The 27,644-nt window shown below is 52.8% G+C and overlaps 1 protein-coding gene across 1 annotated transcript; it reads right to left on the reverse strand.

Moving 5' to 3' along the window:
* On the reverse strand, nucleotides 1-27,644 carry LOC119107826 (xaa-Pro aminopeptidase 1). Its single transcript, XM_037231388.1, has 17 exons — nucleotides 27,561-27,644; nucleotides 22,181-22,298; nucleotides 21,050-21,143; nucleotides 12,722-12,898; nucleotides 11,743-11,857; nucleotides 11,205-11,318; nucleotides 10,645-10,797; nucleotides 10,143-10,269; nucleotides 8,430-8,556; nucleotides 7,852-7,998; nucleotides 7,430-7,631; nucleotides 6,715-6,863; nucleotides 6,149-6,245; nucleotides 5,422-5,490; nucleotides 4,382-4,557; nucleotides 3,637-3,768; nucleotides 1-986 (listed from the first exon to the last, which is right to left on the reverse strand). Exons 1-17 carry the CDS (start codon nucleotides 27,589-27,591, stop codon nucleotides 879-881), a joined length of 2,136 nt encoding a protein of 711 aa, XP_037087283.1. The 5' UTR covers nucleotides 27,592-27,644; the 3' UTR covers nucleotides 1-878.

Raw genomic sequence — 27,644 nt, forward strand, 5'->3', positions numbered from 1 at the left:
GTCTATTTCTATAGCCATCGCATCACGGATTCCAAGGCGTAGCAACATAAAGGTATTGCATTTATTTGCCCACATTTGTTACATGCTACTGGCGCATTTAACGTTTCGATGGATGCCTGCCGAATGGCAAATAAGTTTTGACGATCTCAACCAGGTAAAATGCCATTGAACAATATATAACGCGCTTCAACCCAACGTTACTGAATATCCTATTGAAGATGCAGTTAGATTCCCACAAAAACGCACATACCAGCCCAGACAGACTATGCACATACAATACTTTTCTAACGAAACCGCGACGAAAATAGCGCACGCCCCACTTCTCCTGCATCAATGTACGATGAACGTTCTGAACGTTCCGAACTCCAGAGCTGCCCGGCAGGCTCGCCACGCTCTCCGTGCTCGCACGTTGGCGGAGCGAACCGGCACGTTGGCGAGGCGCGCTTGCAAGATTGCGTGGCGGATGGCGTGATATGACGTCATATCCGGACGGCATGCCAGCACAAAACTGGGGAGTCACTGCGTCCTGTTACGTGGGTAGATGTCGTGTTTATGCGTACTGGAGTGGTGTACAAAGCTGCACGTTGTGCACTGGGCATTGCACTCTTGCATGGGCACGCTTCTGTCCTCTACGTCGGCATACCGCCACCGTATTCCAGCAGCTGTGCTGCTGTTGTGGTACGACGATATGCGGCGCTGCTGTGCCGGCACACTGTGCTGTGCCGCTGTGACGGCATGCCGGTGCGCTGCGCTGTTGGTGTGCCGTGCCGGCGCGTTCCGCTGCTGTGCCAGCGGGGTGGTGGCACATCTGTATGTCCGTGAGCTGTGCCACCGTGCCTGTGCGCCGGTACGCCCCAGCAGCGCCGCGAGGGCTGCCCTCAGGCCAGTCTCCAGACGACGGTGGCGGCAGCCGTGGCAAGCAGAAGGGCGGCGGCGGTCGACGCGTCGCCCAGGCCGCGCCCGGCCGCACCCAGCGTCGGACAGTCCTGCGGAACGGCACATGGCACGCTGTGACACGGCCCTGACACAGCACACTGTGACACGGCCCCGACGCAGCACACTATGACATGGCCCCGACACGGCATGCTGGGACACGGCCCCGACACAGCACACTGTGACGCGGCGACGACACAGCACACTACGACTTCGCCCCGACACGGCACACTGACGCGGCCCCGATACAGCACACTGTAACACGGCCCCGACACAGCACACTATGACATGGCCACGACACGAGACACCGTGACACAGCCCCGACACGGGACACTGTGGCACGGCCCCGACACGGGACACTGTGGCACGGCCCCGACATGGGACGCGCGCTCGGCGATACCTGCCCAGCACTGGCAACGCATGCTAGTCACACCCGTCGTCACACAGGACAGACACAGCCGACCGGCGACCAGCCATGGGGGCAAACGGCACCAACCCAAATTTGGTGGTGATACCGTTTGCCCCCAACACCAAAAGGCACCAAGACGCATGCATTACCACCAAATGTAATCGCATGTGACCCGGGATAACGCATAATGCATATAACGCGTGACCATTTGGAACGGGGATTGGCTTGAAGGGGAGGGGGGGGGGGGGGGTCGTGCGAAAGAGTGGAGCCAAGGGCGTGACCAGACTTGTCTTCGACTCAAGCTGAGTCATGAATCGACTCATGACTTTTGGGGGTGAGTCTTGAGCTGAATCGGCGCAGTAGGAAAAATGCTGCATTGCGTCATGAGCTGAAACACATTCTTCGTAAATTTCATGAGCTGAATCATAAGTCGATCATTACTTACAATGCTGTCAGTGAGTCATATGGCCCAAATGAAAATGGTAACATGAGGAAACACAGCACACCCCATACAACTTAACAAACCATTTCAGTGTTCAAAAGCTGCATGTAGCACTAGTGATAACGCTTTTTGCAGATCCAATACACAGTTTGCTGTCGTAAGTTCTAAGCAGCAAGCAACGTATAATTGATCCTGAACTTAAGTTTGCGAAATCTCAACCAGGAACCAGAGGATATCATATGGTACAACCATTCTGCACTCCTATATCCTGCCCTTAAAGCAGTGAAAGATAGGCGGTCTCCAATAAAATCAAAGAGGTGGTCAAATTTTACCTGGTGAATTGTCACAACAGCAAACTAATCCATGCCTTACACCTCATTTACTACTGCCTGAACTGCCGTAACAATCCTTTTGCTTAGGCTATATGAAATAAATAGGAACACCTGATATGCGTATTGTATGTCGCACATGGCCTCGCAGGGATATTATTAAAAACTATGTCCATGCAAGACGAGACTTGTGAACGTTTGGCCCCTAAATTAAGCACTCCTGGGGTGTGGATGAAGTGGCGCACAACACTAATCTCCGTATGGCGCGGAAACCTGTCTCGACTCCTAGCCCATCACAGAGTGACCTGACGTGGTGACTAAGGTATCCTGATGGAAACCACAGTCAGCGCCTAAGTTAGCCTGTCTCTAGTTCAGTTGTTCAGAGCTGAGTTCAATGCTCATTTCCTTGCTGACTGGAAGACGCGGGTCGAGTGAAATGGAGCTCTGCTGAGGTTGTTTGTGAAAATTGAATGGTCATTTATATTAGTTATTGAGTTCAGGTAGGCAGGTAACGCTATATTATGTTGGTAACTTATACTATTTCATCGCCGTTGCAAGACCTGCAATCTGATGTTGCATTGTTGACATTCCATCGTCCACAGCGTGGCTAGTACTGGCTGGTGGAAATCCGATTACCTGCATGTGAATGCACTTGGCAGGTGCAGACTGCCAACTGTCAGGTTTAGTACAGTATAGTCCACCTTGCATGCTATATAACTGATGGGTCTGGGTCGTAAGTGCCAGGTAGAATATGCTAGCTTTGTGGCTGAGGCTTAAGAGGGCCGGTTTGTGACAGGTCACAGGAGTGGTATTGTTTGTTGCACTGCATTTCGTAGGTTCAAATTACCATCTTTCTACTCCACTACTTGTGCCTATATATATATATATATATATATATATATATATATATATATATATATATATATATATATGGGTCACATTTGAATCGAATCTTTCATTCAAAAGCTGAGTTACGAGTCAAATGATTCGAAGCAAGCGATAAGTCTGAACTGAGTCGACATTCGTGCACGCGCACATCCCTATGCATTACCGACACAGAAACTGCTGTAAAGAACAAACTTCTTACGAATAAGCTAGTCTGCAAACATGCCTAAAAGCGCCAGTGTTTCACAAATAACACTGTACGGACTCGAAATAACAGCTAACGCTAATGTACGGGCAGAGGCGTTATTGCAATTGAAGGTCAACGCCACAGTAGTAGTAAATATCACCACTAATGAACACAGTCTACACCACTGTGACCTATTCTGGCTCACGCTTATCACGTGACATGTACAGCGTGTAACATTATCGCTACGACGCGCCCCATTTACCGCATGCTTTTGCCCGCACTGTTACATTACGACCGCCAATGGCCTTTAGTCACGAGTGCTGCACTGAATTGCGCCGACTAGCCATCTGACTTGCCCAGCAAGCGCCAATGTCTGAAACGTCCATCCACGACCGCTCCATCCACCGTCAACACTTCTGCCCACCAGCGCGTCGCCGCCCATTCCACTGACCTTGACCTGGGGTCGTCGGATCGGCTCCGTCTTGTCCATCAGCCACTTGTAGCCGGCAGCGCGCTTCTGCTTGCGCAGCATCTCCCCGACCTCATCCCTGACGCGCTGGTGGTAGGCGTTCAGCCAGTCCAGCTGCCGGCGATGAAAAGCAAGGTCGCGTGCGGGCCGAGCGCTGACCCAGACAACGCGGCACACACATGCAAAACATAGCATCCTTCCAACACAGTGCTCGTTAGCAAGAGACGATAAAATGCAGACGAATGCTTTCCTCAGGCAGGTTTCGGCGTAGGCAATACGCCAAACGCAAGGAGACTTGGGTTAAGGTGCAGGCCAATAACTTGCGTAATAATAACTTTAATGCGTTTAATGCATTGGTACCTTGATGTGCAGGTTGTAGCTCACACTTACCAGTGCTGAAATTGGGACAGTTCTTGGACTCGTTGAGCGGTGAGATCAAAAAACGTGCAAAAGCCGGATGTTCGCTGATACAGCGCTAAGCTTCTTGAACCTCACCACACTTGGAATGTGACACCACCGAGGAAATCTCGTCAGCTATCACGATCAAACACAAGAAAACCACGCTCATGCAGACCAGTGCAGGCCTTCCCCGCCCCCCTCCCCCCCCCCCCCCCCCCGCCCTCCCCCGCCTCCGAGACCGATGTGTGTCCCACACCTGGATCGTTCCCAGCAAAAAATCTGGTATTTGCCGAGCGCCCGCCCGTCTCTTCTCCTGATATCACCGCACCTGTTTCTCGTTGAGCAGCTCCTCCTTGATGAGCTTGCGCTCGAACGGCACGAGGGTGACCGGCTCGAAGGCCAAGTACGGGCCGGAGAAGTTGTGCGCCAGTCCCTCGGCGAACTTCACGAACATGATGGTCTCCAGCCGGACGCCGAACTGGCCCGCCTCGTAATAGCCCGGCTCTGCGGCCCGGCGACCCGGTGGTCAGCGCACCGCCCTCAGATCCGATGGCCAGCGCACCGCTCTCAGATCCGGTGGTCAGCGCACCGCCCTCAGATCCGATGGTCAGCGCATCGCTCTCAGATCCGGTGGTCAGCGCACCGCCCTCGGATCCGGTGGTCAGCGCACCGCCCTCAGATCCGGTGGTCAGCACACCGCCCTCAGATCCGGTGGTCAGCGTACCGCTCTCAGATCCGGTGGCCAGCGCACCGCTCAGATCCGGTGGTCAGCACACCGCTCTCAGATCCGATGGTCAGCGCACCGCTCTCAGATCCGATGATCAGCGCACCGCTCTCAGATCCGATGGCCAGCGCACCGCTGAGATCCGGTAGACAGTGCAGCGCTCTCAGATCCGGTGGTCAGCGCATCGCTCTCAGATCCGGTGGTCAGCGTACCGCTCTCAGATCCGGTGGCCAGCGCACCGCTCAGACCCGGTGGCCAGCGCACCGCTCTCAGATCGCGGCAGTCCTAGCTCGACTCGGGACGATTCCGACTGAGAGCCCTCTCCCGTGGTATGGTAATGCTAAAGACCTTGGTAGCCACGTATGTCCACGACTGGCAGCACGGTTTTAGCCTCGCACATCATCCAGGCACACACCCTCTCCAGCGGGAGACAACAAGAGCGACCTTGGCTTCCGGCAGCACCCTTACATCTGACCACGATTTATTGAAACCTAGGGGCGGTGAGCATGGTTGCCCTTCATAGCATTGCCAATACTGAAACAAAAGTGCATCGCGGCAATGTGAACGAAGGCTAAGTTTAGTTAAACAACATGGGCCTGCACGGTGAGGAGGGTTTAGAACGCGGCCCAAGGTAAAACACCCACCATTTGAGAAGAACATTCCTTCCTCCATGATGTGCTCCTCTTTCTGATATATCCTCAGCTGAGTAGACGCTGTCACAAAGAAGAGAGCAACAGCATTGATCAATATATTTTCTGCAGCCTAATCATTTACATACATCAGCCAACCTGGAAAAACAGCAACCACACACGTCACGACACTGCGGCTCTGTTTGATCATGCCGAACAAACAAATGGCTAACGTAATTTGTTTTAACGCATGGTCAGTATTGATGTCTTATCTAACACCGCGACACACTGAGCAGTGTGCAAGGTATTGCATGTAACGTGCCACTTGCACCCGAAAACACAAGGGCGGATCTAGCGTGGGGTTGTTTTTTTTTTGGGGGGGGGAGGGGGCAACCGTTCGTCGCCAGCTGGCTGATGTGGGATCCGAGGTCCAGTGCATGGCGCCTCCCGCGAGTACCTAGTAGGGACAACATTCAAAACCGAAAAACACCGAAATGCTCTTGAATCTTAAACAGAAGTTAAAACAAAACAGTTAAAACAGTTAAAGTTAAAACAGACGGCAAGTAGAGGGAACTTTTGTGAAGTTCTGGGAATGCTTGGGGGGGGGGGGCAAAACATGCTCTCAGAGGTTTTTTTGGGGGGGGAATGGCCCCGTGCCTCCCCCCCCCCAGGATCCGTCCATGCGAAAACAGACCATCGCAATACATGTGTGTGTTATCTGTCGCATGCAGCCATGCCTTACCTTCATGCACCTGCAGGAAGATTCCAATGCCGTGGCCGGTGCCATGCTGGTAGTCCAGGCCCACATCATACAAATGGCGGCGAGCCAAAATATCCAGCTGGAGATATTTGGAGGTAGTTGATTTAACGAAGAATCAACGATCACAACACTTAAAACGTTGCACAAAACGAAATATACAAAGGACATCATCGTTTCAAAGTGGCTGTTCAAAGTCAAAACACGTTTCGGCAGACGCCAGGCGGGGCAGCCCCGATGATCAACATGACGTTATATATTTCAAAAATATTACGACATACAAACTGACGAACCGAACAAAATATGTAAGGGACGGAAAAGGTAGCATAAAAATTGTTGAATCGTTAGTGGGGAAAAACTTCAAACGTCTAGAACGTGAGCTTTTCCAAACATAAACATCATGTAGCAGGCGGCCAACGCCAGGCAAAATGTTTGAATATAGCGAAAATCAAGGTGCTCGGGGCTGGTCACGTGGTCAGTAGTTCAGCTGGCGTGCCTAACGCAGCAGAAGAGCTCTGGCGCGACGCGGCGGTGACCCCGTGACCTCTCACCCGGCTGTCGGTGGCGCCCTTCTTGAACACCACCCGGCCGAGGTCAATGACCCCCATCAGGACGCGGGTGTAGGCCTCGCGCTGGAAGTCGGTGGGTTGGCCGTAGTGCATGGTGCGGGTCACATCTGTGGTGCCGTCCGGGTACTGACCTGCGGACACGCGACACGGCGCCGCCGACTGAGGCACGCCCAGAGCACCCTGTGGCCGGTCCGAGTACTGCCAGCCTGTTCGACTCCAGGCGGTGGCTACGGCGCTGTTACTGTGGATTGGTTCTCCACGTCGGAACCATTGGGGCACACCCGCGGCGGGAATCAAACCAGGCTCTTCGAATTATGCGCGTATTGCGGATGGATACAGAACCCAACCGACGTCGGTCTACTCGTTGAAAGATACATTTTACCGCTGTTTTAACTGCAGGCTCGCCAGACAGTAAACACCTGGTCTTCAAGAATGAAATCTCCCAGGATCTATTAAAGCATTCTTGTGTTAACATAGCATAAACTATATATCACATGCTACGAATCACGCACCAGGTAAATACAGCAGTATACGATATCACATTGCACTGAAAACTGGGCGAAACCGAAATGCAGCCTCACGCGGGCACCGCTTACGCAGTCACCCGCCCAACACAGCATTCGATGCTACGGCGCGAATGGAGAAAGTCAACACATTTGGGGACCACACTCGGCACGCTACAGAACGCCAGACATACCCCCGGAATCGAGCAACAGAACGTCAGACGAGTCCACTGTGGTGTCCGTCTCGGGGGAAGCCTTGTAATGAATGATGGCCCCATTGGGCCCGAAGCCGACGATCGATGTGAAGCTGGTCCCACGGAACAAGTCCTGCTGCTGCCGGTACTCGATCAGCTTGCTCGCCACCGACAGCTCCGTCCACGCCTTGCCCTGGCCCACCTGGCGCGGTCCGAGGGTGCAGGGTCAGAAGCAGGGCCGCACAACACGACCAGCGGCGGGTTTGCCGAAGATGGGTGTGGTTCAGGAAAGCCCACGCGGTCACTGCTGTGGGAGGCACAATTCGGCCTGCTGCAACGTCGTGGGGTTCCCAAATCATCACGTGCGACCTGCTGCCGTTATATATACGTATGACATTTTCCCCCGGCAGACACCATCTCACCGACTGCTCCAGCATGGCGAGGAAGTCGCAGAGAGCAGTGCTGTCGCGCAGGTGGGCCTGCTTCATGGAGGCCACCTCCACGGGGTTCTTCATCGCCTTCATGCGGATGATAGGCGACGGCTTGAAGAGAATCTGCGCGTCCGGCACCTGCCGAGAACGCGAAGGGCGGCGGCTTACGGCGGGATTCGGCCCAGCGGTGCTTCGCGCTGCGCCCCGGACATTTGGGGCGAACACCAGCGCCGCGCGCCGGTTTGGCAAAAACGCGCCCGTTGACAACGTTCATCACGAGACGACCCCAGGCCCCCTTAGAGATCTGTTTTGGCTGATTATATGAAGATCCATGACACTGTTGAAACGCGGGGCGATCACAGTCCCACCCAGACATTGTTTCTGGCTGATTAAATTAAGATCCCTGACGCTGTCGAAACACCATCACCATGCCCAGAGTGGAGGGTATTTCTACCTGGCGTTATTTATGCGCCAGAATCAGCTAAGTTATGACAATATAACATGCGGCAGGACAAAAGGCAACCATACGTTTCTTAAGTCATTGGGAGATGCGCTCTCGAGCGACTGACCTGCTTGTAGAGGGCGTAGCTGGCTCCCCCCGCGTAGCTCCAGCGGGAGGGTACCCACACGAGGCCGGTCCACTTGACCCGGGCCGTCTCTGCCACGAAGCTGGAGACCTCCTCGTAAGGGCGAATCCTGACGGGTCGTGAGAGAAGGCGAATAATTTCGCTTTTGTTGAAAATGCTTCTGGTGGATGCAAAGCGTTTTTGCCAAGCATTTGCCTTTGCTATTAATCTGTGTGTGCTACGCGCGCCGATCAGTTCTTACACCAAATTCGGCGCCCGGAGGCCCTCTGACAGCATCGAAGACGTTGTATCCTCTAGAGCGACCATCTGAGACTTTGCGCGCTCTCGCCGTTCACAGTGGCGCCAGGCCGACAACCGACAGCGGGGAGTCAGCAACGCTCGCGTGTCTCACATCATTCCGGCAGAACCCGAGCGAATCTCTCTGGACAGGACCCTGGGAAAGCTCTACTCAGGGCGCGACGTACGATCAAAGGCGATTTCCAACGTACAGCACACCAATGCACACGTCACTTTTGCATGACAATCCTCACGCTCGGGGATGTTGCCCCTCCCTCCCGCCGCGAGCCCCGTGCTCGGCCTCCGTCGCGCTGTTCCTGACGTTAACGTCCGTCAGAATCCGTCAACGGCAGCGCCCATGACGGTTATTGGTCAACGCGCGAAAAAGGATACATTTATTCTTCAAAAAGTACGTGAAGCGCGTTGTGGTGCACAGAATTGTGCAGTTCCATAGTCCGTGACGGCCATATTAGCGCTCCGGGGTCATGGCGCCTTGCGAACCTGAGCCTGGGGTCCCCACACAGAAGTCAAGCGCGGCTGACCGGACCAGGTCGCAACCCTTAGTCGGCGACTGGTGGGCGGTTTGCTCGGTCACGCCGTCGGGGGACGTCAACAGGCATATAAGGCCGTGTCAGCGGTCAGGCTCCGCATCAGCACTCGCCAGGCACAGGACCCCCCTTCCCACTTCCTCATGATCAGTAAACATTCGCCATGCATGCCATGCATGGTGCGGTCACCACCCTCCCCCCCCCCCTGGTGACGTGTCCTACATGACACAGTCGCCGGGCTCGGTGCAGTCGTCGGTCCGCAGGTGACTTCGCACCTTTCTCTCCCCCCCCCCCCCCCCCACACACACACTCCTGGTGACGCGTCTCACATGACACAGTCGCCGGGCTCGGTGCAGTCGTCGGTCCGCAGGTGGGCTCACACCTCTCTCCCTCGTGGTGACGGGTCTTACATGACACAGTTGCCAGGCTCGGTGCAGTCGTCAGTTCACAGGTGGACTCGCACCTCCCCCCCCCCCACTCCCCCTCCTCTCCCAGCAGTGACGGGTCTTACATGACACAGTCGCCAGACTCGGTGCAGTCGTCGGTCCGCAGGTGGGATCGCACCTCTCCCCCTCCCCCTCCCAGCAGTGACGGGTCTTACATGACACAGTCGCCAGACTCGGTGCAGTCGTCGGTCCGCAGGTGGGCTCGCACCTCTCCCCCTCCCCCTCCCAGCAATGACGGATCTTACATGACACAGTCGCCAGACTCGGTGCAGTGGTCGGTCCGTAGGTGGGCTCGCACCTCTCCCCCTCCCCCTCCCAGCAGTGACGGATCTTACATGACACAGTCGCCAGACTCGGTGCAGTCGTCGGTCCGCAGGTGGGCTCGCACCTCTCCCCCTCCCCCTCCCAGCAGTGACGGATCTTACATGACACAGTCGCCGGACTCGGTGCAGTCGTCGGTCCGCAGGTGGGCTCGCACCTCAGATGTCAGTTTACTGTCGTCGACGAACAGGTGCACGCTGTCCATGTCCACCACCGCGTAGCCCTTAAACTCTGTAATGACCCAGGCCGGGCCGGGATTAGGGCCAGCACGTGACGTCCACACTGGGAATTGGTGACGTGCGTGCTGCAACGCGCCTGCACAGACGAAAGATCGCAAGCGATGCCGGCGCACGTGGAAGAATGGAGGGTCGCACCGCCGCGACGAAGTTAGGCAGGCAGGACAGCGTGCGAGTTGACGTGAGGCAGGATTTTGTGTGGGGTTATTGAACCTATCTGAAAACGCGCAAGCCATGCCACATGGTGGAAAAACGATGGTGCTGGTGGAAATAAACATGACAGCATTGGCATGGCAGCAGAATGCTTTCACATTACACATTCGGTGACATGGTCTGCTTCAGGTCACAGACGTCCGCCTCAGGGCATGACCTGGCGTGTGCGGCATGTCGTCGCCGCGCACGTTGAGCAGCCAGGCGATCTCGTCCAGCTGCGCCACCAGCAGCGCCTCCACCTTCTTCGTGCGACTGGAGGCCGCCTTCAGCGCCGCTCGCACCTGGGCCACCTTGTCCTGCCAGGACACGCCTGCCGACGAGGGTGACCTAAGGTCGGCGACGCTGTGAGGCAGCGCGGCTGCTGGCTGTCGGCGGCGCGTGCCTCGCGCCAGGGGCGCAGCCGATGCCGGTCCCAGGCTGCCACGCGAAGACCGTACGAGGGGAGTTTCACATAAGACGCGCCGGCCAACGTTCGGGGACCCCAGCCCCTGGGCCTTGTTGCGACATCCCCCCCCAAAAAAAACCGATGTAGTGGACGCGGAGGGTGTTGCCCGCTGAGGAGACCGGTCAAATAGAGACGGGATGGCATACAACGGAACGCGATGGAAGCACGGTTGCTGGGGTGATTACCCAGACGTTAACAAGCACAGGAGATAACAGCTACATAGCTGGGCTGTTGCGCGGCGCGCGGCGCGCGGAGCTCGGGATGCCACTGACCGGCGTACGACAGCGGGTGCACAGTCAAAGGCTCGTTGCGCGGCTCCGGCCGCCCCTTCTTCCACAGGTTCGCGATCAGGTTGACGTCCACGCTGACCAGCTCCACGGAATCAGCTGAGGACACGACAGCACCGAACGAATGCCCGAAGGCTCGTACAGTGGCCCACAGGGACGGCCAACAGCGCCGCGGCAGCGGCAAACGCTCTACACAGCTTGCCTGACTTGCACTTGTCGGAATGTGGGACCAATTTGGGACTCCGTTTGTGGCGGAAAGTTGGGGCCAAGTCTCTGAACATAAAGTAATCAATTCACACGTCATCGGCGCGTGTATCTCATCCGCTTTTCGTCCACCCCCCCCCCCCCCCCAAAAGAAAAGAAAGAAATCTCAATAGAATGAATGTTTATAACTACCGAAAACAAGCCTACGAACAACTGGCAACCAAACCACCAATCAACCAATGCACTTCCCCAGAAACAAGAGCGTCCGCAATGCCCACCACGACAGCGTAGGGCGGCCGGCGGGAGGGAGCGCGCGTACCACTCAGCTGCTCCTTGAGGTTAAGCCACGTGCGGGCTGACATCCTGTGGGGGTCAGAGCCGACCCGGCCACCGGCGCCCAGCTGGGCGGCCAGCCACGCAGACATCTCCGGCGCCTGCCGAGCATGGAACGTCACGGCACGGCACGGCACGACACGGCATGACACGGCACGGCACGGCACGGCACGGCACGGCACGGCACGGCACGGCACGCAGACATGCTGCCGAGCCTGGAACGTCACGCCACGGCACGGCACAGCACGCAGACAGCTCCGGCGCCTGCCGAACATGGAACGTCACTTCACGACAGGACACGACACGACACGACACGACACGGCACGGCACGGCACGGCACGGCACGGCACGGCACGGCACGGCACGGCACGGCACGGCACGGCACGGCACGGCACGCTCACGGGCTTTGCAGTTACCGGCGCCAAAGCCGGCATGCTGAGCACGTGCATACCATGCGTAGACTAAACAACGTCTGTCATGCATTAGCGTGAAAATGATTTTGAAATTGTGCGACCGTTGTTTTTGACTTCGGCGGGAATATTACGCAGAGTCCCGCGTGTTTGACAGGCAAGTTAGAACCAAGAGGAGAATGCCCTGAGTTTTTGGGAGCACAAAACACGTGATATAATTAACTTTCGCATGACCATTACAATAAATGCTGTCCCCTGCAATAACTACTACACACAATGCAACAACTACTGCAAGCAGCACAATACACGAAATATGCGCGATGCAACGCAACCAACTAAGTGCAGTAACTACTACAAACTACAAAACGCGTCGTCTGCTACTCAAAATGGCGTAAATGTGATGTATCATTACGCATAAACAATGCCACCCAAATACTACGTCGCTATCATGCTACGCAAGAACTCCGAGTCATTTTCGAGCTACCCCTTCACTACAGTTAAAAGTGCAGAGCCGAAATTAGCTCGCGCTGGCCGCCGCCGCCGCCAACTGCTGACCCCCGCGTCCTCCTTCATGAGAAACCAGTTGCAGTCGAGCTGGTCCTCGGCCTGCAGGAAGTAGCGCCCGTCCGTCCAGAGGGCGGCCCTCTCGGCGGTGATGACAGCGGTGGCAGCCGATCCGCTGAAGCCGCTGATGAACTTCACGAGCTGGTCCTGCGGCGCGATGTACTCCGTCTGCGGGCGGAGGGGAGGGGCGGGTCACGAGATGGTGGACTCCCACTGCAGGCGGAGGGGAGGGGCGGGTCACGAGATGGTGGACTCCCACTGCAGGCGGAGGGGAGGGGCGGGTCACGAAATGGTGGAATTCTACTGTGGACGCAGTGGAGGGGCGGGTCAGGAGATGGTGGACTTCCGCTGCGGGCGGAGTGGAGGGGCGGGTCAGGAAATGGTGGACTTCCGCTGCGGGCGGAGTGGAGGGGCGGGTCAGGAGATCGTGGACTTCCGCTGCGGGCGGAGTGGAGGGGCGGATCAGGAAATGGTGGACCTCCGCTACGGGCGGAGTGGAGGGGCGGGTCAGGAGATGGTGGAATTCCATTGTGGGCGGAGGGGAGGGGCGTGTCAGGAGATGGCGGACCCCGACCGCGGGCGGAGCGCAGGGGAGGGTCAGGAGATGGTGGACAGGGGAGTACAGGCCACGCATGGTTCTTCCAACGGAGACAGGCTGAGCTGCGTCCGCTGAAACCGGTGCTGTGCTCGCTATTGCTGGTACTGTTCTCGCTGCAGATGGCCCTATGCTCAGAGGTGGCGCTATGCTCTCTGGATTCGATGTTCTGCCGGCTAAAGAGATACCATGCTTGCTGCAAGTAGAAATGTGCGCTGACGTGGCGAACTGCTTGTTGCAGCCAGTAGTTTGCTCCGGGAGAGGTGGGGCTGTGTTCGGATGTGGTCCTGTGCCCACTTTTGCTGGTTCCTGTTCTTGCTGGGTCCTGTGCTGTACCCACGCTAGGCAAGGGCGAAACATTCAGTCCAACAGCTGCCGTGTGTGCTGCTCCACGTGCGCAGTGACTTGAAACCTCGTCTGGTCGAACTGGCGGTAACGGACCCTGCTACGCATCACCAATAATTTATGCCCGGCGTGCGCCACGCTCAAAATCGGCTTGCAGTGAGTTTCAAAAAGACCCGTGTTTGACGATAAAACAGTGACGTGCGAAATATCCCTCTTCACTCATTGCAGAAGAGATGTTCAACTTCTTTGTAAGCACCGTTAAGACCGACCGCATATTGACACATCGCATGGCCACAGCTGGCATTGGCTGCCCCCCGCTCACTCGTCCGGACATCGAGTGTAACCGCGTCGGCGAGGTGGCAAAACAAGCGAGAACGGAGAACGTCTGGCAGCCGGGCCCCGACCGGCACTGCTGGAGACGGAGGATGTCTTACACCCCAGTCCTGATCGGCGCTGCTGAGGGCGGAGGATGTCTGGCACTCGGGCTCAGACCGGCACTGCTGAGGACCGAGGATGTCTGGCACCCGGGCCCTGACCGGCGCTGCTGAGGACGGAGGACGTCTGGCATCCGGGCACTAACCGGAGCCGCTCGGCAGGCGACAACATTACATCCGGCCCCATTCCTCTACAGCTGGGCCAGGTGCCCAGGCCGTAGGAGCCCCAGGTCACAGCCCGAGTTAAGCACCACGTTACGCGTGGACTCTCCCGGGGTGGGGGGGGGGGGCCTGTATGTGGTACCGGGTCACCGTCACTCTAGGCAAACGTGAAAGAAATGATGAAAAATCTGTTTCGCTAAAAAAACTGGATGAGTTCCCGACACTAGTAGATTAAAAAAGGAGCAGCTTTTGGAAACGGCTCCATCCCTACGAGAGCGCATTCCAAAATACGCGGTGATGACACCACGCACTCTGATCGTGATTATGTACTTACTACAGAATCGGCCGACACAATACCACCCATTTCCAAGTTGCAATACGTTAGACAGGTCATCGATACTAACTAACGTGTACAAATGAATTTTTTACAAAAATCTTGTTTAATTTGGCTATCGTTTTAACACCACGTACCGCCAGAACAGTTGTGTGTAGTATGTATTATGAACGAGTGTAATATGTATGATGTGTGTAGTGTTGCATAATAAACTTGATTAAAGGAAGTATCCCACACTCGTTTGCATTACCAGTTTTCTCCAAATCATCGGAATTCCTCAGATTTGAGATTCGATTTGAAGAAGCCGACCCTGCCGGAAAAATCTCATTGGATTCCATGTTCACCATTGTGGAAGAAATACATTTCATTTGCGTTGGGGTGATGTTTACAACACACTAAGGTGTCAAAAAGCTTGTGCATCAAATGATAGGATGGCTTAAAACACTCTGTTTATACAAAAAGATATGCGAACATGAGGCTATTATCCCACAAATTCAAGGAAACGTTATACCATGGCTTCGTGTCGTCCCCAACGACGTTTGCCACTCAGGCTCTTTTTGAGGCGCATTTTGGCTTTGGGAATGGGAATATCATATGACCCATGTGACACACTGGCTCAAACTTTCACCAATCAACTTCCCAGTAACAGGCTCTTGCCCGCTGGGCCAATCACAAACGTCATCTTATTCGCACCAATAGACGTGCGCGCGGTGGCTATCATGGCGACGGCGGTGGCGACTGCAGGGAAGAAGTGTAGTGCTGTCACAACGCGTTGACAGTGGCTTCGGACTAAAAAATCTGTAAAATTCATACCCTTACTCTGTCATGACGGTGCTACGCCAGCACTACCCAGTGCTATTATTAGGTGTAACTGGTTCTGAGGTCTCACTAGAGCATGTTTTGGAAATATGTCCTTAAGGAGGGACACGCCCTTTATGTTCTAGCTTCCTTCCACAACATTTGAAAACTGTCCCGCCCACCCCCTCCAAACCCACCATATACCAAGATAGCGGATTTCATGAGCAGTGGCGCAGCTCTAGTAGCGCCCCACTTGCAACTGAAACAAATGCATCAGACCGCTCTCCATTTCAGGGAAAAACGCACCATCACTTTCATATACCGTTTAAAAAGTCTCCCATAGATAAGAATGCGACTCTACGTGCCATCTGTACCCCTAACGGTGGTTATGTGAAGTCATCAGAAGCAGTCAGAAAAAGGTTTCATTGGTGGCCATATTTTGGGCGGAGGGAAGACCTCATCAAAAGCTGACGCAATCTATCACGACCAACGCAGTCCTACTTTGTGCCTTAGTGGTAAGTCAAGAGGGCTATTCCACGCTGAAATGGGGTTGGACATTGATACGCCTAGCTTCAAACTCAATCCCTGCAGTCTACAGTTACGTCCTTTTTAAGACTAATTATTTTGTTTCTGAGCTTTTTTCTGAGCACGCGAAATTGTACAACATTTTTCATGTCGCCTCAACTGAAGTTATCCAAACCTGCATTCCATCATAGCAGCTTAACACGAATTCCGCCCCCTCAATGGCCATACTGTGGTCAGTGTCGAGAAACGCATGATCACTGATTTATTCATGTCTGGAGTTCGTCAGCAAGAATGATTTCCAATCAGCTTAACGTGCAAAAACTCAAGTTTCGAACACGAACCACGTTTTGTGACGCTTCATACAGCAATTTAGGCAGTACCACTAGTTCTGACGGAAATAAGGCTGGAATTGAATAATTCAAGAATAACGTCGTAACTGAGGATGCAAGTGCACATAAAATCCCAAACCATGGAAAAAATGCATACAAACACCACGAGAAAAGGCCAAAGAACAAGCACAACGATATTCGGTTCATTTCACACGATCAGCTCACAAGCCACCTATCGGTGATTTTAAGTACTACAAGTGAGTCAACTCGTCCGCTGCAGTAGCAATTCTGGTATAGCCAGCCTGGTGGAGACTTTCATCTCATAAAAACGTTCCATGAACGCACGGTGACGCATTGAGGAACATATTTACTTTGTGAAAACCTGTTGCTTACAGCAGTCTTTTGCACTTAAAAGGAGTATTCTATATTTGCATGGGGTTTTGAACTGGAATAGTCATCTTGAAGAGCTTTTAGTGAAGTTCACAGCCCTGTCGTTCTTAAAACCCTAAACCTCTCAAGTTTCTGGCCTAAAGGCCCGTGAAAAGTGGGAGAGTATTTCTGGAAGAGTATTTCAAAGTCACCCCTGGCATTCATGACGTCATACTGGCGTCATTCAAATCGGCATTCCATATGCATGCACTGATCAAGGCCGATAAAAATATGGTCGAGTCTTTCATAACATGGTCGAGTCGTTCTAATATTGCATTCGTGAGCCCGATTTCAAGATATAACGGCCATCAATCGGTTCTCAATAAATTTTGTGCAAAACACGATGACGAAATCAAACAATGACGCATTGAAGAGCCTCTTTACTAAACATAGAAGTTGTGTTATCTACAGTCATCCTTTCTACTTAAAGGAACACCGATAATTACAATGAGCCTTCTTCATCATGTCTGATGTCATGTGCATATCTTCAAATGTGGAACATTCCCTTAGAAGCGTACCAATAGTTACAAGTGAGCTTACTCCACCATTGCATGCTTACCTCACTGTCGTCCAATGTGGAGCATTCTCTTTAACGGAAACTCCAGATGTGAAAATATCGAAGCAAGCATTTAAAGTGATGAAAAAGCTGACTTATGACTACTGATAGACCTTAATTAAGCGGAAAACGCTGCTCTAGCCAGCACACTTTCTCCGTTTAGTAAATATGCTCCTCAATACGTCATTGCTTGACTACGTCCCCGTTCTTTGCAAAATATTGATTGAGAGTCGACTGACTGAGTATACATGAAAGTCGAGCTCACGTTCTCCAGATATAAACGACTCGACAATTACATTTGTATTGGCCCTGGTCGCTGCATGGACAATGGAATGGCAAATTTGACTGACGCTACAGTGGCGTCATGGGTGCCTGTATGACATTGAAATAATCCGTACGAAATAGTCCGCACATCTTCGCGGTTGTGTAGCTTAGAAGCTAGAGGATTTAGACCTTAAGGACAGGACTGTACCCTGCACCGAATGATCCTCAAGATGGCTATTTCAGTTCAACCCCCCCCCCCCCCCCCCCCCACCATACAAATGCGGAACACTACCATTAACCCGGACAGCACACTCATCAGAATTCCAGGAGCTCACATAGCCAGAAGCCAACCACTAGCATGCAACAGGGGTTTCTGCCGCTGACTCAGTCGAGCTGCACAAGACGGGGCTGGAGTCATAAATAACAAGCACCATCTTCACTCAACGGGCAAACCGGTCCCAGGCATGGCAACACTGACTTTGCATGGTCGTCACCCAAACACGGCCAGAGATCCGTTTAACTATGTATGAGCGCGAGACAAAGGCACATGCAGTTCCACAGATCCTCACCATAGCCAGATACGCCTCCCCTCCCCCCTCTATCCCACCCTGTAAAGATGCCGTCCTCTGCATCAGACCAACGAACTTGCACGATGCGTGTCGCCAAAATCAATCCCACCTAGTTGAGACTTTTCTGAAAATAATCGTCAAACGCGCATTCCCCAGCTGCAAAACGCGCGGTCTGCAGTTTGCAACTCTGCACAAGTCGTGAAAGTCCTGTGAAAATGAGGTGATATAGTCTGAAATGTTCGAATGTTGTGAAATGAAAGCCTTGATCCAGATGCTGACGAATTTCTCCGCTTCTCCAATAATGTCATTACAGATCCCATTTCGAGGAGTGCTACTTCGCATTTAATGACGTCACAGATGGCACTGTTGCGTGCTGAATCGGTCGTTACAGATGGAGCTCGCACTTGACCGAGATGCGAAGGACGCTTTCTGTTTTAAGACACCAGACGCCTAACCTGCTCGCTGCACTAATCACGAACGTGCGCGGGCATCATTCGCGCCAGGTTGGGCCATGGTGCCGGGAGGACGCCGAGGACAAGGAGCACTTCATTCAGTGGTGTTGAGAACAATGGCGGCGCTACCCTCGGAGCAGAGTAGTGGCGGTCTGCCACCCGAGTCGTAACGCTGCGGTGGCACTGCTAACGGTGATGTAAAGGGGAGATGAATCGTCGTACGTGCCACTTAGAGCACACCACTTTGAATGCGTTCGTTTGGCTATGCTTTGGCTGTCCTGCCGTGCATGTCGGTAAGGAGAAATGCATGCAGCGCATTTGGTGACCATAGAAGTCAGATATGTCCAGCTGTTTCAACTGCTTAACTAGTCCGACATAACAGGGGATTTTAGTGTGTGTGCGACCGCTCTAATACACCCCATGTCACATGCAGCTTATACGCCAATGCCGGGCAAATACCCGTGCAAGTGACGCGGATGGAACTCAGTCCGCATGCCATAAATTTTCGTAAATAGATATTGATATTATGTATATTATATATTATATTATACATATGCATTTCGTATATAGATATTCGCGAACTGCGTGAATGTGCCTGGACACCAGCAACCAGAAAGAGTCTCACCCCCGTATCATTTTGGCAACGTTTCACGGCGACCACACCAAAAGCGAGGTATATCGGACGGGTCCAGGTAGCGTATTAGGTAGCGTAGCGTAAGCGTCCAGGTAGCGTAAGCGTACCACGTATTTTTTGCCTGGAAATCGGCCAGGTTCGTCCTAATCGTTCTAGTCGTCCTGCAAAGGTCCTGAGCATTCCATTGCGAATGTCAAGTAGCAGTTCCCATGAAAAGACATCATTACGGCCACACAAGGCCAAAACCCGAGGCCAAAAAGATGCCGTGGTCGCGCCAGCGTCTGGTCAGCTGCGTATCTGGCCAGCGTCTCGTTAGCTGCGTATCTGACCAGCGTCTCGTCAGCTGCGTATCTGGCCAGCGTCTAGCCGGCTGCGTATCTGACCAGCGTCTGGCCGGCAGCGTATCTGATGAGGAAAGGCACGCGGCGCAGCAAGTGGAGCTGCAGCCAATGCCGGGCGCACGCGCCGGCCAGCCAGCGCCGCCGAGCCCGGACCCTGAACTGTCGACCCGACACAGCGTCCTCTGAGGACCGCCGGCGCCTCCGACGCCCACCCCTGGGCTGCCGGAGCCTGCAAAAAGCAGCCGCTGACGAGAGGGGTCGACGCTATGTCCGCACCGCGCTTGCGTGGGAATAGAAGGTGGACGTTGTAGTGACGGCACGGTGTTGTGACGACAGCTGGTGTGGAGATTCGAGAGGCACTGGTAGTCCAGGAGACGCGGTCTCGGCGGCGCCACCGGTCCAGACCAGCCCGATAGTGTAGCCCAGCCCGGCCGGTAGTCCAGCGCTCCGCTAGGTCGGGTCGGCAGGCCAGCCTTTAGGCTCGGCGGTGTCGGCCGGCCGCGGGGTTCGCCCAGCCTATGGTGCAGCTCTAGTTGCTGCATCGTGTGTCTGTTCTTTTCGAGGTACGTAGCTGGGCTGACGCATTCTGGCAAACAATCTATGCCTCCGGGCATCCGGGCCGTTGAATACTCGATGTTTTTGCTGTTTCCCTCCAACAGCCCGGTTGGCCGGAACCACGTGAGCACTCCCTAGGTCAGATGTGATCAACAGCTTTCTTATGAGGTGGGATAGAAAAACACTCATCGAGTGTTGTTTTCTGCTCTCTTGCAAACTTTACGGAGCTAGCGTGGGCGCTCGGAGCCGGCGGGCAGCTGGTTCGGCTCTGATTTGATCGGACCCGTAACCGGCAGCCACTCGGAGGCGCCGGAATTCCCGAGATCCCAGCGGCCACTCGATCCATGGACACGGAGACTGTACATACGTCGAGATGTCGTCACCGAACTCGGAGAAAGGACATGCCGGGACCGCCTTGAACTTATCGAATCGACGTGCGGCCTTTCGGCACCGAGCAAGCCGGTTGCGCACGGCGTCAGCTCGTATCCAGGCTCGAGGGAGCCTGTTTTGGACGACCCCATCCTGCAGTTGGCCTTTCCTCTGCTGCGAGATTCTGGGAACGAGTTCCGCATCAACTACCGGCACGGCGTTGTCCTTGTAACATGCCCGGCCCCACAGACCGGCCAAGCCGCCAGGCCGTGCGCCAGCGCGCAAGAATATTTTTGAACAAATGTCAGCCCTCAGCTAGGCTAATCTGCTATACAGGTTGGTAAACGGATGCAGGTATGCAGGCGGAGAAACGGCCGCGCCGCGGTTGATGTGAGCGAAAAGCTGAAAGCCACGCCAAATAATGCGTCCAGGAAGGTGTGGAGCGCCGTGACAGCCATACGGGTTCATGGTGGGGCCACGAAGTATCCACCCCAACCCTCGGAAGAAAGTCCGAATCTGCCAACAAAACTTTGCACTTCAGGGAAGTGAACTGATCCGGCCTAGGCTTTCGAAGCCTCGCGGAGAACCGGTCGGACCGCGCCCCCTCATGAGCGCCGCCGCCACATACCTGGTGTTCGTCATCCATGGGCACGATGTAGGCGTCAATGGGCTTGTACAGGTCGTCGACCGGCGTCGCCATCAGCTGACGCAGGTCGCGCAGCCTGCGGATGCGCCCACAGCTGTCACGCACTGGCCGGCGGCCAGGGGGCCGGCGTGCGCGCGCTCGGCACACGCTGGGTCGTAAAGGGCTGCACGATTTGACCGCTGAACAGACGCCCGCTCCGGGGAGTGCTGTGTTCGGACGGGACTTGGGTTGAGGTGGTGCGCTGACGCCGGCGAACATGTCGGGGCTGGCCAATGCTTCAGACGGCTCATCGAGATGCACGTGTGCTGAATGACGGATTAGCGGAGGTCGGTTGACATGTGTCCCCATCGCCACGATCAGTTAGACGTCCAGAATGTCAACAACTGTCTGGATCGGCAGAAATGCTCGTTAAGTGAACATTTCCAGGTGGAGGGAGACCTGGCATGAGTGGACACAATTTCCTGGGATGAGTTCCAGTGCCGTGCGCAGCATAACCCACTGACTTTGAAAATCCACCACCGGTTCTAGCTGTAATCCTGGATTTACATCAACAATGATCAAGACAAATGCACGCCTCGCACCAAGGCTAGATCCAATTATAGTTCTCCTGGGTAGCAGCTGCACTTCTGTTCACGTCTGCACAGAACACTTTTCGACTTCCACATTCGTGAAGAAAGTACAAAGGCGTCTGAAGTACGTGTCGTTGTTGCGTCACAGTTCTGTACGTGTATAACTGGGCTTCGTGCGCTAGCGATCGGACACCTTCTTGAGACAAAACAGGAGCCACGTACGCGGGCGCAGGCTATCCCAGCAGGTGACACGTCCTAAAGCCGTAATCCGTCGGCCAGCGCTGGCCAGTACTGCGACATGCTGTCGACCTTGACTCAACAGCATGGCAATGGCGCACATTCGTGCACGGGTGCCTGCTGCCAGTCCGTCACTGCCGTGCAAGCCGGACGCTATTGAGGGTTTCAAACCGCTCACAACAACCAGCCGTCACCAACGCTCTCCATTCTCCAGCCCTTCAATACGGCCTGCAGCCCGGATTGAGTGCCCCTCAGTAGCCGCAACGCTATCGGCCGTTGACATTGACCTTTCAGGAGAGCCACTGACCTTTCGGTGGTGGTGACGCGGGTCTTGGGCTGCACGATGTTTTGCCCGCTGCAGGTGGGCCTCTCAGCGAGGTCTGGGTGCTGGTTGGGGTCCAGGGCGGCCGCCAGTCCCAGCGCGCCTGGCGACACAGCCGACCAACTCACCATGACAGCCCTCCCATCAGGACAGCGGGTTCAGGCGCCTCTCAATGTGAGGCATCAGGCGGACGTAGTAAGCCTAATGCCTAATGCAGGTAAGTCTTTCCATCCCCACCCGGACGCCGTGCAGATGTCGGGCGCGATCTTCTGGGAATGACTGAGATCTCACACGTAACTACCATTTTACAAATTACTATTATTTCACATATTATTGCCATTTCGCACAGTATTATATAGCATTACATTACTACACATCGCTATCACTAAACTATCATTACAACCATATATCTCCGGTGCATGACACCTAGTGACACATTAATGAAAGTTGCCAAGATATGGAAGCCAATTGCATGCACAACAGACTCATGAAAGAGTCCACGTCTCTATACTCGCTGTGACACCTCATCGCTGGTTTATCCAGCGCTCTTTGGTTCCCCTGGTTCCGCCACCGAAAAATGCGAGTGCATGTTTGAGATTGCTCAAGATCTAGATCAGGATCTACATCCTGCCTTATGACAGGATGTAGACCATCGAAGACATTGGGGCACGCACACCTCAGGCAAACGTAGCTTGCCGATGCCCACACGGTCGTACCCCAGGGGCTGACGAGGAGCTAGGACTAGGAGCATATTCACGTAGTAGCCACCGAGGTAACACCCCCCTTCCCCTCTTATGAGCTAATTTCCATGCATCCATGTATGAATACATGTCGATAGCTAAGAATTTAAGACGAACACGCAAAACTAAACAGAGAAAAACTATGTTGTGCTACGCCATCCATGAAATTTTGGGCCTTCTTAGTCGAATTTTCAAGTTGTGTCACGCGGCATGGGCGGTCGCACCGTGGGAGGAGGGGGGGGGGGGGGGGCATGAGAAGAGTGCCTCAACCTCACAAAGGCGCGACATCGTGGAACGAAGGAACATGCGTTTTGATGAAGCGTGTCAACGCACAAAATATCATCAGCCGCTAAACGTTCGAGATAGGGTTCTTACGTCACTGTGGAAACAGTAAACCGAAAGCAGTACACCAAGATGCTCCACAGCAAGCTCTTGCCTTTGAAAACACAAGAGCGCGCACTCGCAGCTTCGGTTGCTCAGCGCTTTTCCCACGTTTCTCGGCGGCTGTTCCGCATGGTGGACCATGGCATGTCTGCGGTGCCATAGTCACCCCAATGTCGAGGTGCCCCCGCCCCTCCCCCATGCTGGTTGCATGACACTAACACTGAAGCAGAAACTCCCCCGGCAAGACTGCTGCAATTTTACTTCAACTGCCTATATACTGATGCACATACTTATGGACATATAACTTAAATACTTATAAACTTATATACAACTGCCTATATACTATGTATATTCTTATACACAAAATAAGCACTACGCAACAAACCGGTACTTGAAAGCTTATGCCCGTCGTCAGTTCTAATGCAAAAACCTTGAGCAGTGATTACACACATCACTTTCATCGCAAAGACTTATACACGACACCAGTTCTGCCAGCAAAATGTATACTTGACTTACACACCGCATTCCTTGCACTGTAGACTTAAACACATCAGCGCTGCACAGCATAATGTATACTTTAATTGTACTCAACTGTCCTGATAAACTTACGCAGCCTTTACGTGCACGCGACATGATTTCTACTACTAATACAGATGCGTAACATATGTGCTGCACGAGAAAAAATACGCAAACACTCATAACCGTCATTGCAGCAATAGTAGCTCAGACGTTCTACAGGTATACGTGATATTACTTTTCAGTCAACAGCATTCACATCAGTGCTACACGGCCAAATGTCTTGCTCAAAAAGTTGTACCTTTCACTACGTTTACAGCAAAAAAAAAAAATGTATAGCCTATACTTAAGAGCATTACTTTTACAGCCAGCATGTTTAGGCGGCATGAGTGCTACACGACACAATTTATGCTGAAGCAATCTAAGCTCATTATTAGTTCTTCTACAAAATTGATTGTAAGTGACATAACCCGTTGACAACACTTCTACACAACATTCGCGCCATGCGACAGAATGTATGCTTCAAAAATGACAGCTGTCAGTACTTCCCGCAGCTGGAGCTAGGGACGTGAGTTTTTTCAGCACTTACCCCCCCCCCCCCCCCTTTCGGAGACCAGGAACCACCTCCACGCTGATCGAGCCCACAATGCTTTCATCGCCTTAGTGCATGTGGGCGAAAAATTAATACCTGATATAAGAAAAAGGCCTCGCACCTGGCTTTCCGGCATTATGGGATACACTAAGTTCTGAGTTTTTGAGTTATTATGCGAAGTTAAAGGCTCTCAAGAAACCTGGGTGGAGATACTGAGTAAAAGACATTGTTATACCCCATAACGATTACACTGATTACATCAAAGCGATTGTATCCAATATAACGATTATATCAAAGCTAAACAATTACAATCAACGATTGCATCGATGCATTGATTATAACAAATGAAGGATTATATGAATATATGAATTAAAACAATAATATTTCTCGGGTATTTAATTCGGTACACGAACAATACCAAAACGCCGATATTGGACCAAAGAAGTTATGAACAATTCTCTCTAACTGTTGGTCTTCTAGGTACCTAAACTATCATCCTCCAGTTCATTTGGTCCGGGTAGTATCCCGCAGATACCTGTGTCTCTAACGCCAGCTTCTTCATATTTGAGGCCAGTCCGCAACTATTCCGGTTTTTCACACATCATACGGGGTGGAAGAACGCGTGACTGCAATATGTGATAGCCTTCAAAAGTACATAATGTCCCAGATAATACCTAACCCACCCAAAAGTGGTAATCGTTTTTGCCGCAGAATCGTGACTGGTGGTATACGAATTCCAAATGGAAAGCAAAAACATGATCAGCAACAGCTGTGACATCAGCAATTCACCATTCATCAAATCGTGACGACAAAAGGTGCTCAAGGTGAGCCATCTGGCGGTCCAGGATGCGCAACACCTGAACTTGCCTCAGCTGTTCTGCTGTCCGGCTGAGATAGTTCGTAAGCAATAAGCCAATTTAAGTTAACGCGCCTAAGTGGCCGGTTGGATACCCTTCAGGCGGGTGGGGGTTCAATTTGACCCTCTGAGATCTCAGAAACTAGAAGAGCTATAGACACCAATTTCACGGAACTGTGTACGTGAACTCACTTAGTTCTAGGTTTGAGGTTTCTGAGTCATGACATTCGGTTCAAATAAGGTCAAGCAAGGTTAAGCTCCAGGTTGGTCTCCACAGTGCCCCCGGAACTTAGATACCAGTTTTAAGCAAAAGGTGACATGCTTATTTAAAAACAGTGACCAGGTCTGACCTTTCAAAGGTCATGGTGGCCAAAATCATACAAAACTGCAAGGAGTTCTGCATTGAATAAGCGACAAATATTACGCTAAGCAATATGTTCCTAAAAGCAAAATCTTCACCTGGACCAGTTTACGTCAATCACCTACTCTGGGCTTGAAAAAAGGCCATGAAAGTTGCATAACGCGGTTTCTGTTATCAATAAATTTGAAATGAGCACTAGAATTTACCCCACACAGCAAGCTGTAGAGTAAGAAAACAGGCAGGCTTTGACCTTGGTCCGCTTCTCCTAGCTTCGTCAACACTCGGTTGTTGCATCAGATTGAATGATCCCCTAGAAATTAACTTCGTTGAACCTACTGCCTGACTTTGACCTGCTGAAAGTCAGTGGCCTCGCACGTTACATCCAAATTTTTGAACGGAAATTATCCGTTATTCAATCGTCTAAAACTCTGCAAAATGTAGCGCGGCTACGCCGCGGCGTTCGCAAGTCATCCTGGAAAAATCTTAGGGTGGGTCAAATTGACCCCCCATCCGAGCGTGTCTCAAGGTTCCGACAAAGTTCATTGAACTTGGGTCAGTCATAAATGTCACACCGATGTCAAGACCAATCTGCTTTTTTACTGTAGATTTCGCTTTAAGGGTTAGCTTCTAAAGCTCATTTAGAGTTTTTGTAGACTTCCTTTGACTTCTGAAAGGTCAGAGTGGGACACTGACCTTACTTAAGCCAAGTCAACACCTTATTCTTAGGAACATACCGTGTAACGTAATCCTTGACGCTTATTCAAATAGAAAAAGCACTTATAGGTTTTCGTTAACTATGGCCCTCTCAGCGTCAAGCGAGGTGACTGACTTGAAATAAACGCCAATGGTCTTTTGCTCAAGAAAAGGTAACTAAGTTAGATGCGATTGTATAAGGAGGCCTGGCTGCACTTTGAGCACCAATCTGAAATTTGGCCTCATTTGACCAGGTCATGACCTAAGAACATCAAATTTTGGCATCACTGAGTTCACATACCGCGAAATCCACTCTGTAAATTTGGTGTCTCTAGCTCTCTCATTTTTTCTAGATCTCAATGGGGTAAAATTGACCCACCCAACAGAACGTCTGACATTTAACCAGCCCACCCAGGCGCGTATTAAAGCCTCCATATACCGATTTTTAACCTAGAAATTCTAACCCAGCGTCTGCTAAATAACACGCAGTATTTAAGGGACGGGACGAATTAACAGAACTGGACAGGACATCTTTTTGTCCTTAGTCGTTCTGATTCTACCTTTATCCTTCTCAATAGGTGTCCCTTTTGACCATTTGTTATTCGACTTCATCCGATTCTACTTTCATCCCTTTCAAACAATACCTCTAAAGATGCGCATTCAAGATGTCGCAACGGAGACACAACACAATCTCGCCAGTGAAAAACATCTCACCTCCCCGCAGGACGCACGAAGTTCCTTGCACGGCACGTACTCACATCGTTCGTTTACATTCCGCTCACGTCGGCGTGCATGCCGCAGTTTTTACATCGGCACGTCAGTAAGCAGGTACAAGCCATTAGGTGCCTATGGAGTGAGGTGGTGCGGAGCGGCGGCGAGGATTTAATACCCGTCCTTCTTACCGCGCCGTTAGCACCACCCCAATTCCGAACTGATCGTATTTTTTGCGTTGCCGATCAAATGAAGCTCTCTTTTCCGCCCTTGACGAGAGGGAAGGATCTCCCGCTTCCCAATCAAGGCAGCGCGTCTCCCAGACCTCTTGGACAGCGCCAATGGGGTTGAGTTATCTTTCATTGCTCAGCCCCTCCCCCAACTCATAAGGCGAAATTTCGCCCCTCGTACAGAAATCCTGCGTTTGGAAAACCCGCAATCCTCAATCGCTTACCACGTGAGCTGGGGAGTACCCATGCACTCCAGGCTCTCCACGGGCTTCCACAACTTACCCCACAGGCAAACTACCCGCATTGACAGCATCTTCCGCCACAGCAACCACGACGACCAGCGCTCCCCACCCGCACGCCGCAGTT

Source organism: Pollicipes pollicipes, unplaced genomic scaffold (assembly GCF_011947565.3).
Source record: "Pollicipes pollicipes isolate AB1234 unplaced genomic scaffold, Ppol_2.1 Scaffold_2555;HRSCAF=2994_pilon_pilon_pilon, whole genome shotgun sequence".
NCBI lineage: Eukaryota > Metazoa > Arthropoda > Thecostraca > Pollicipedomorpha > Pollicipedidae > Pollicipes > Pollicipes pollicipes.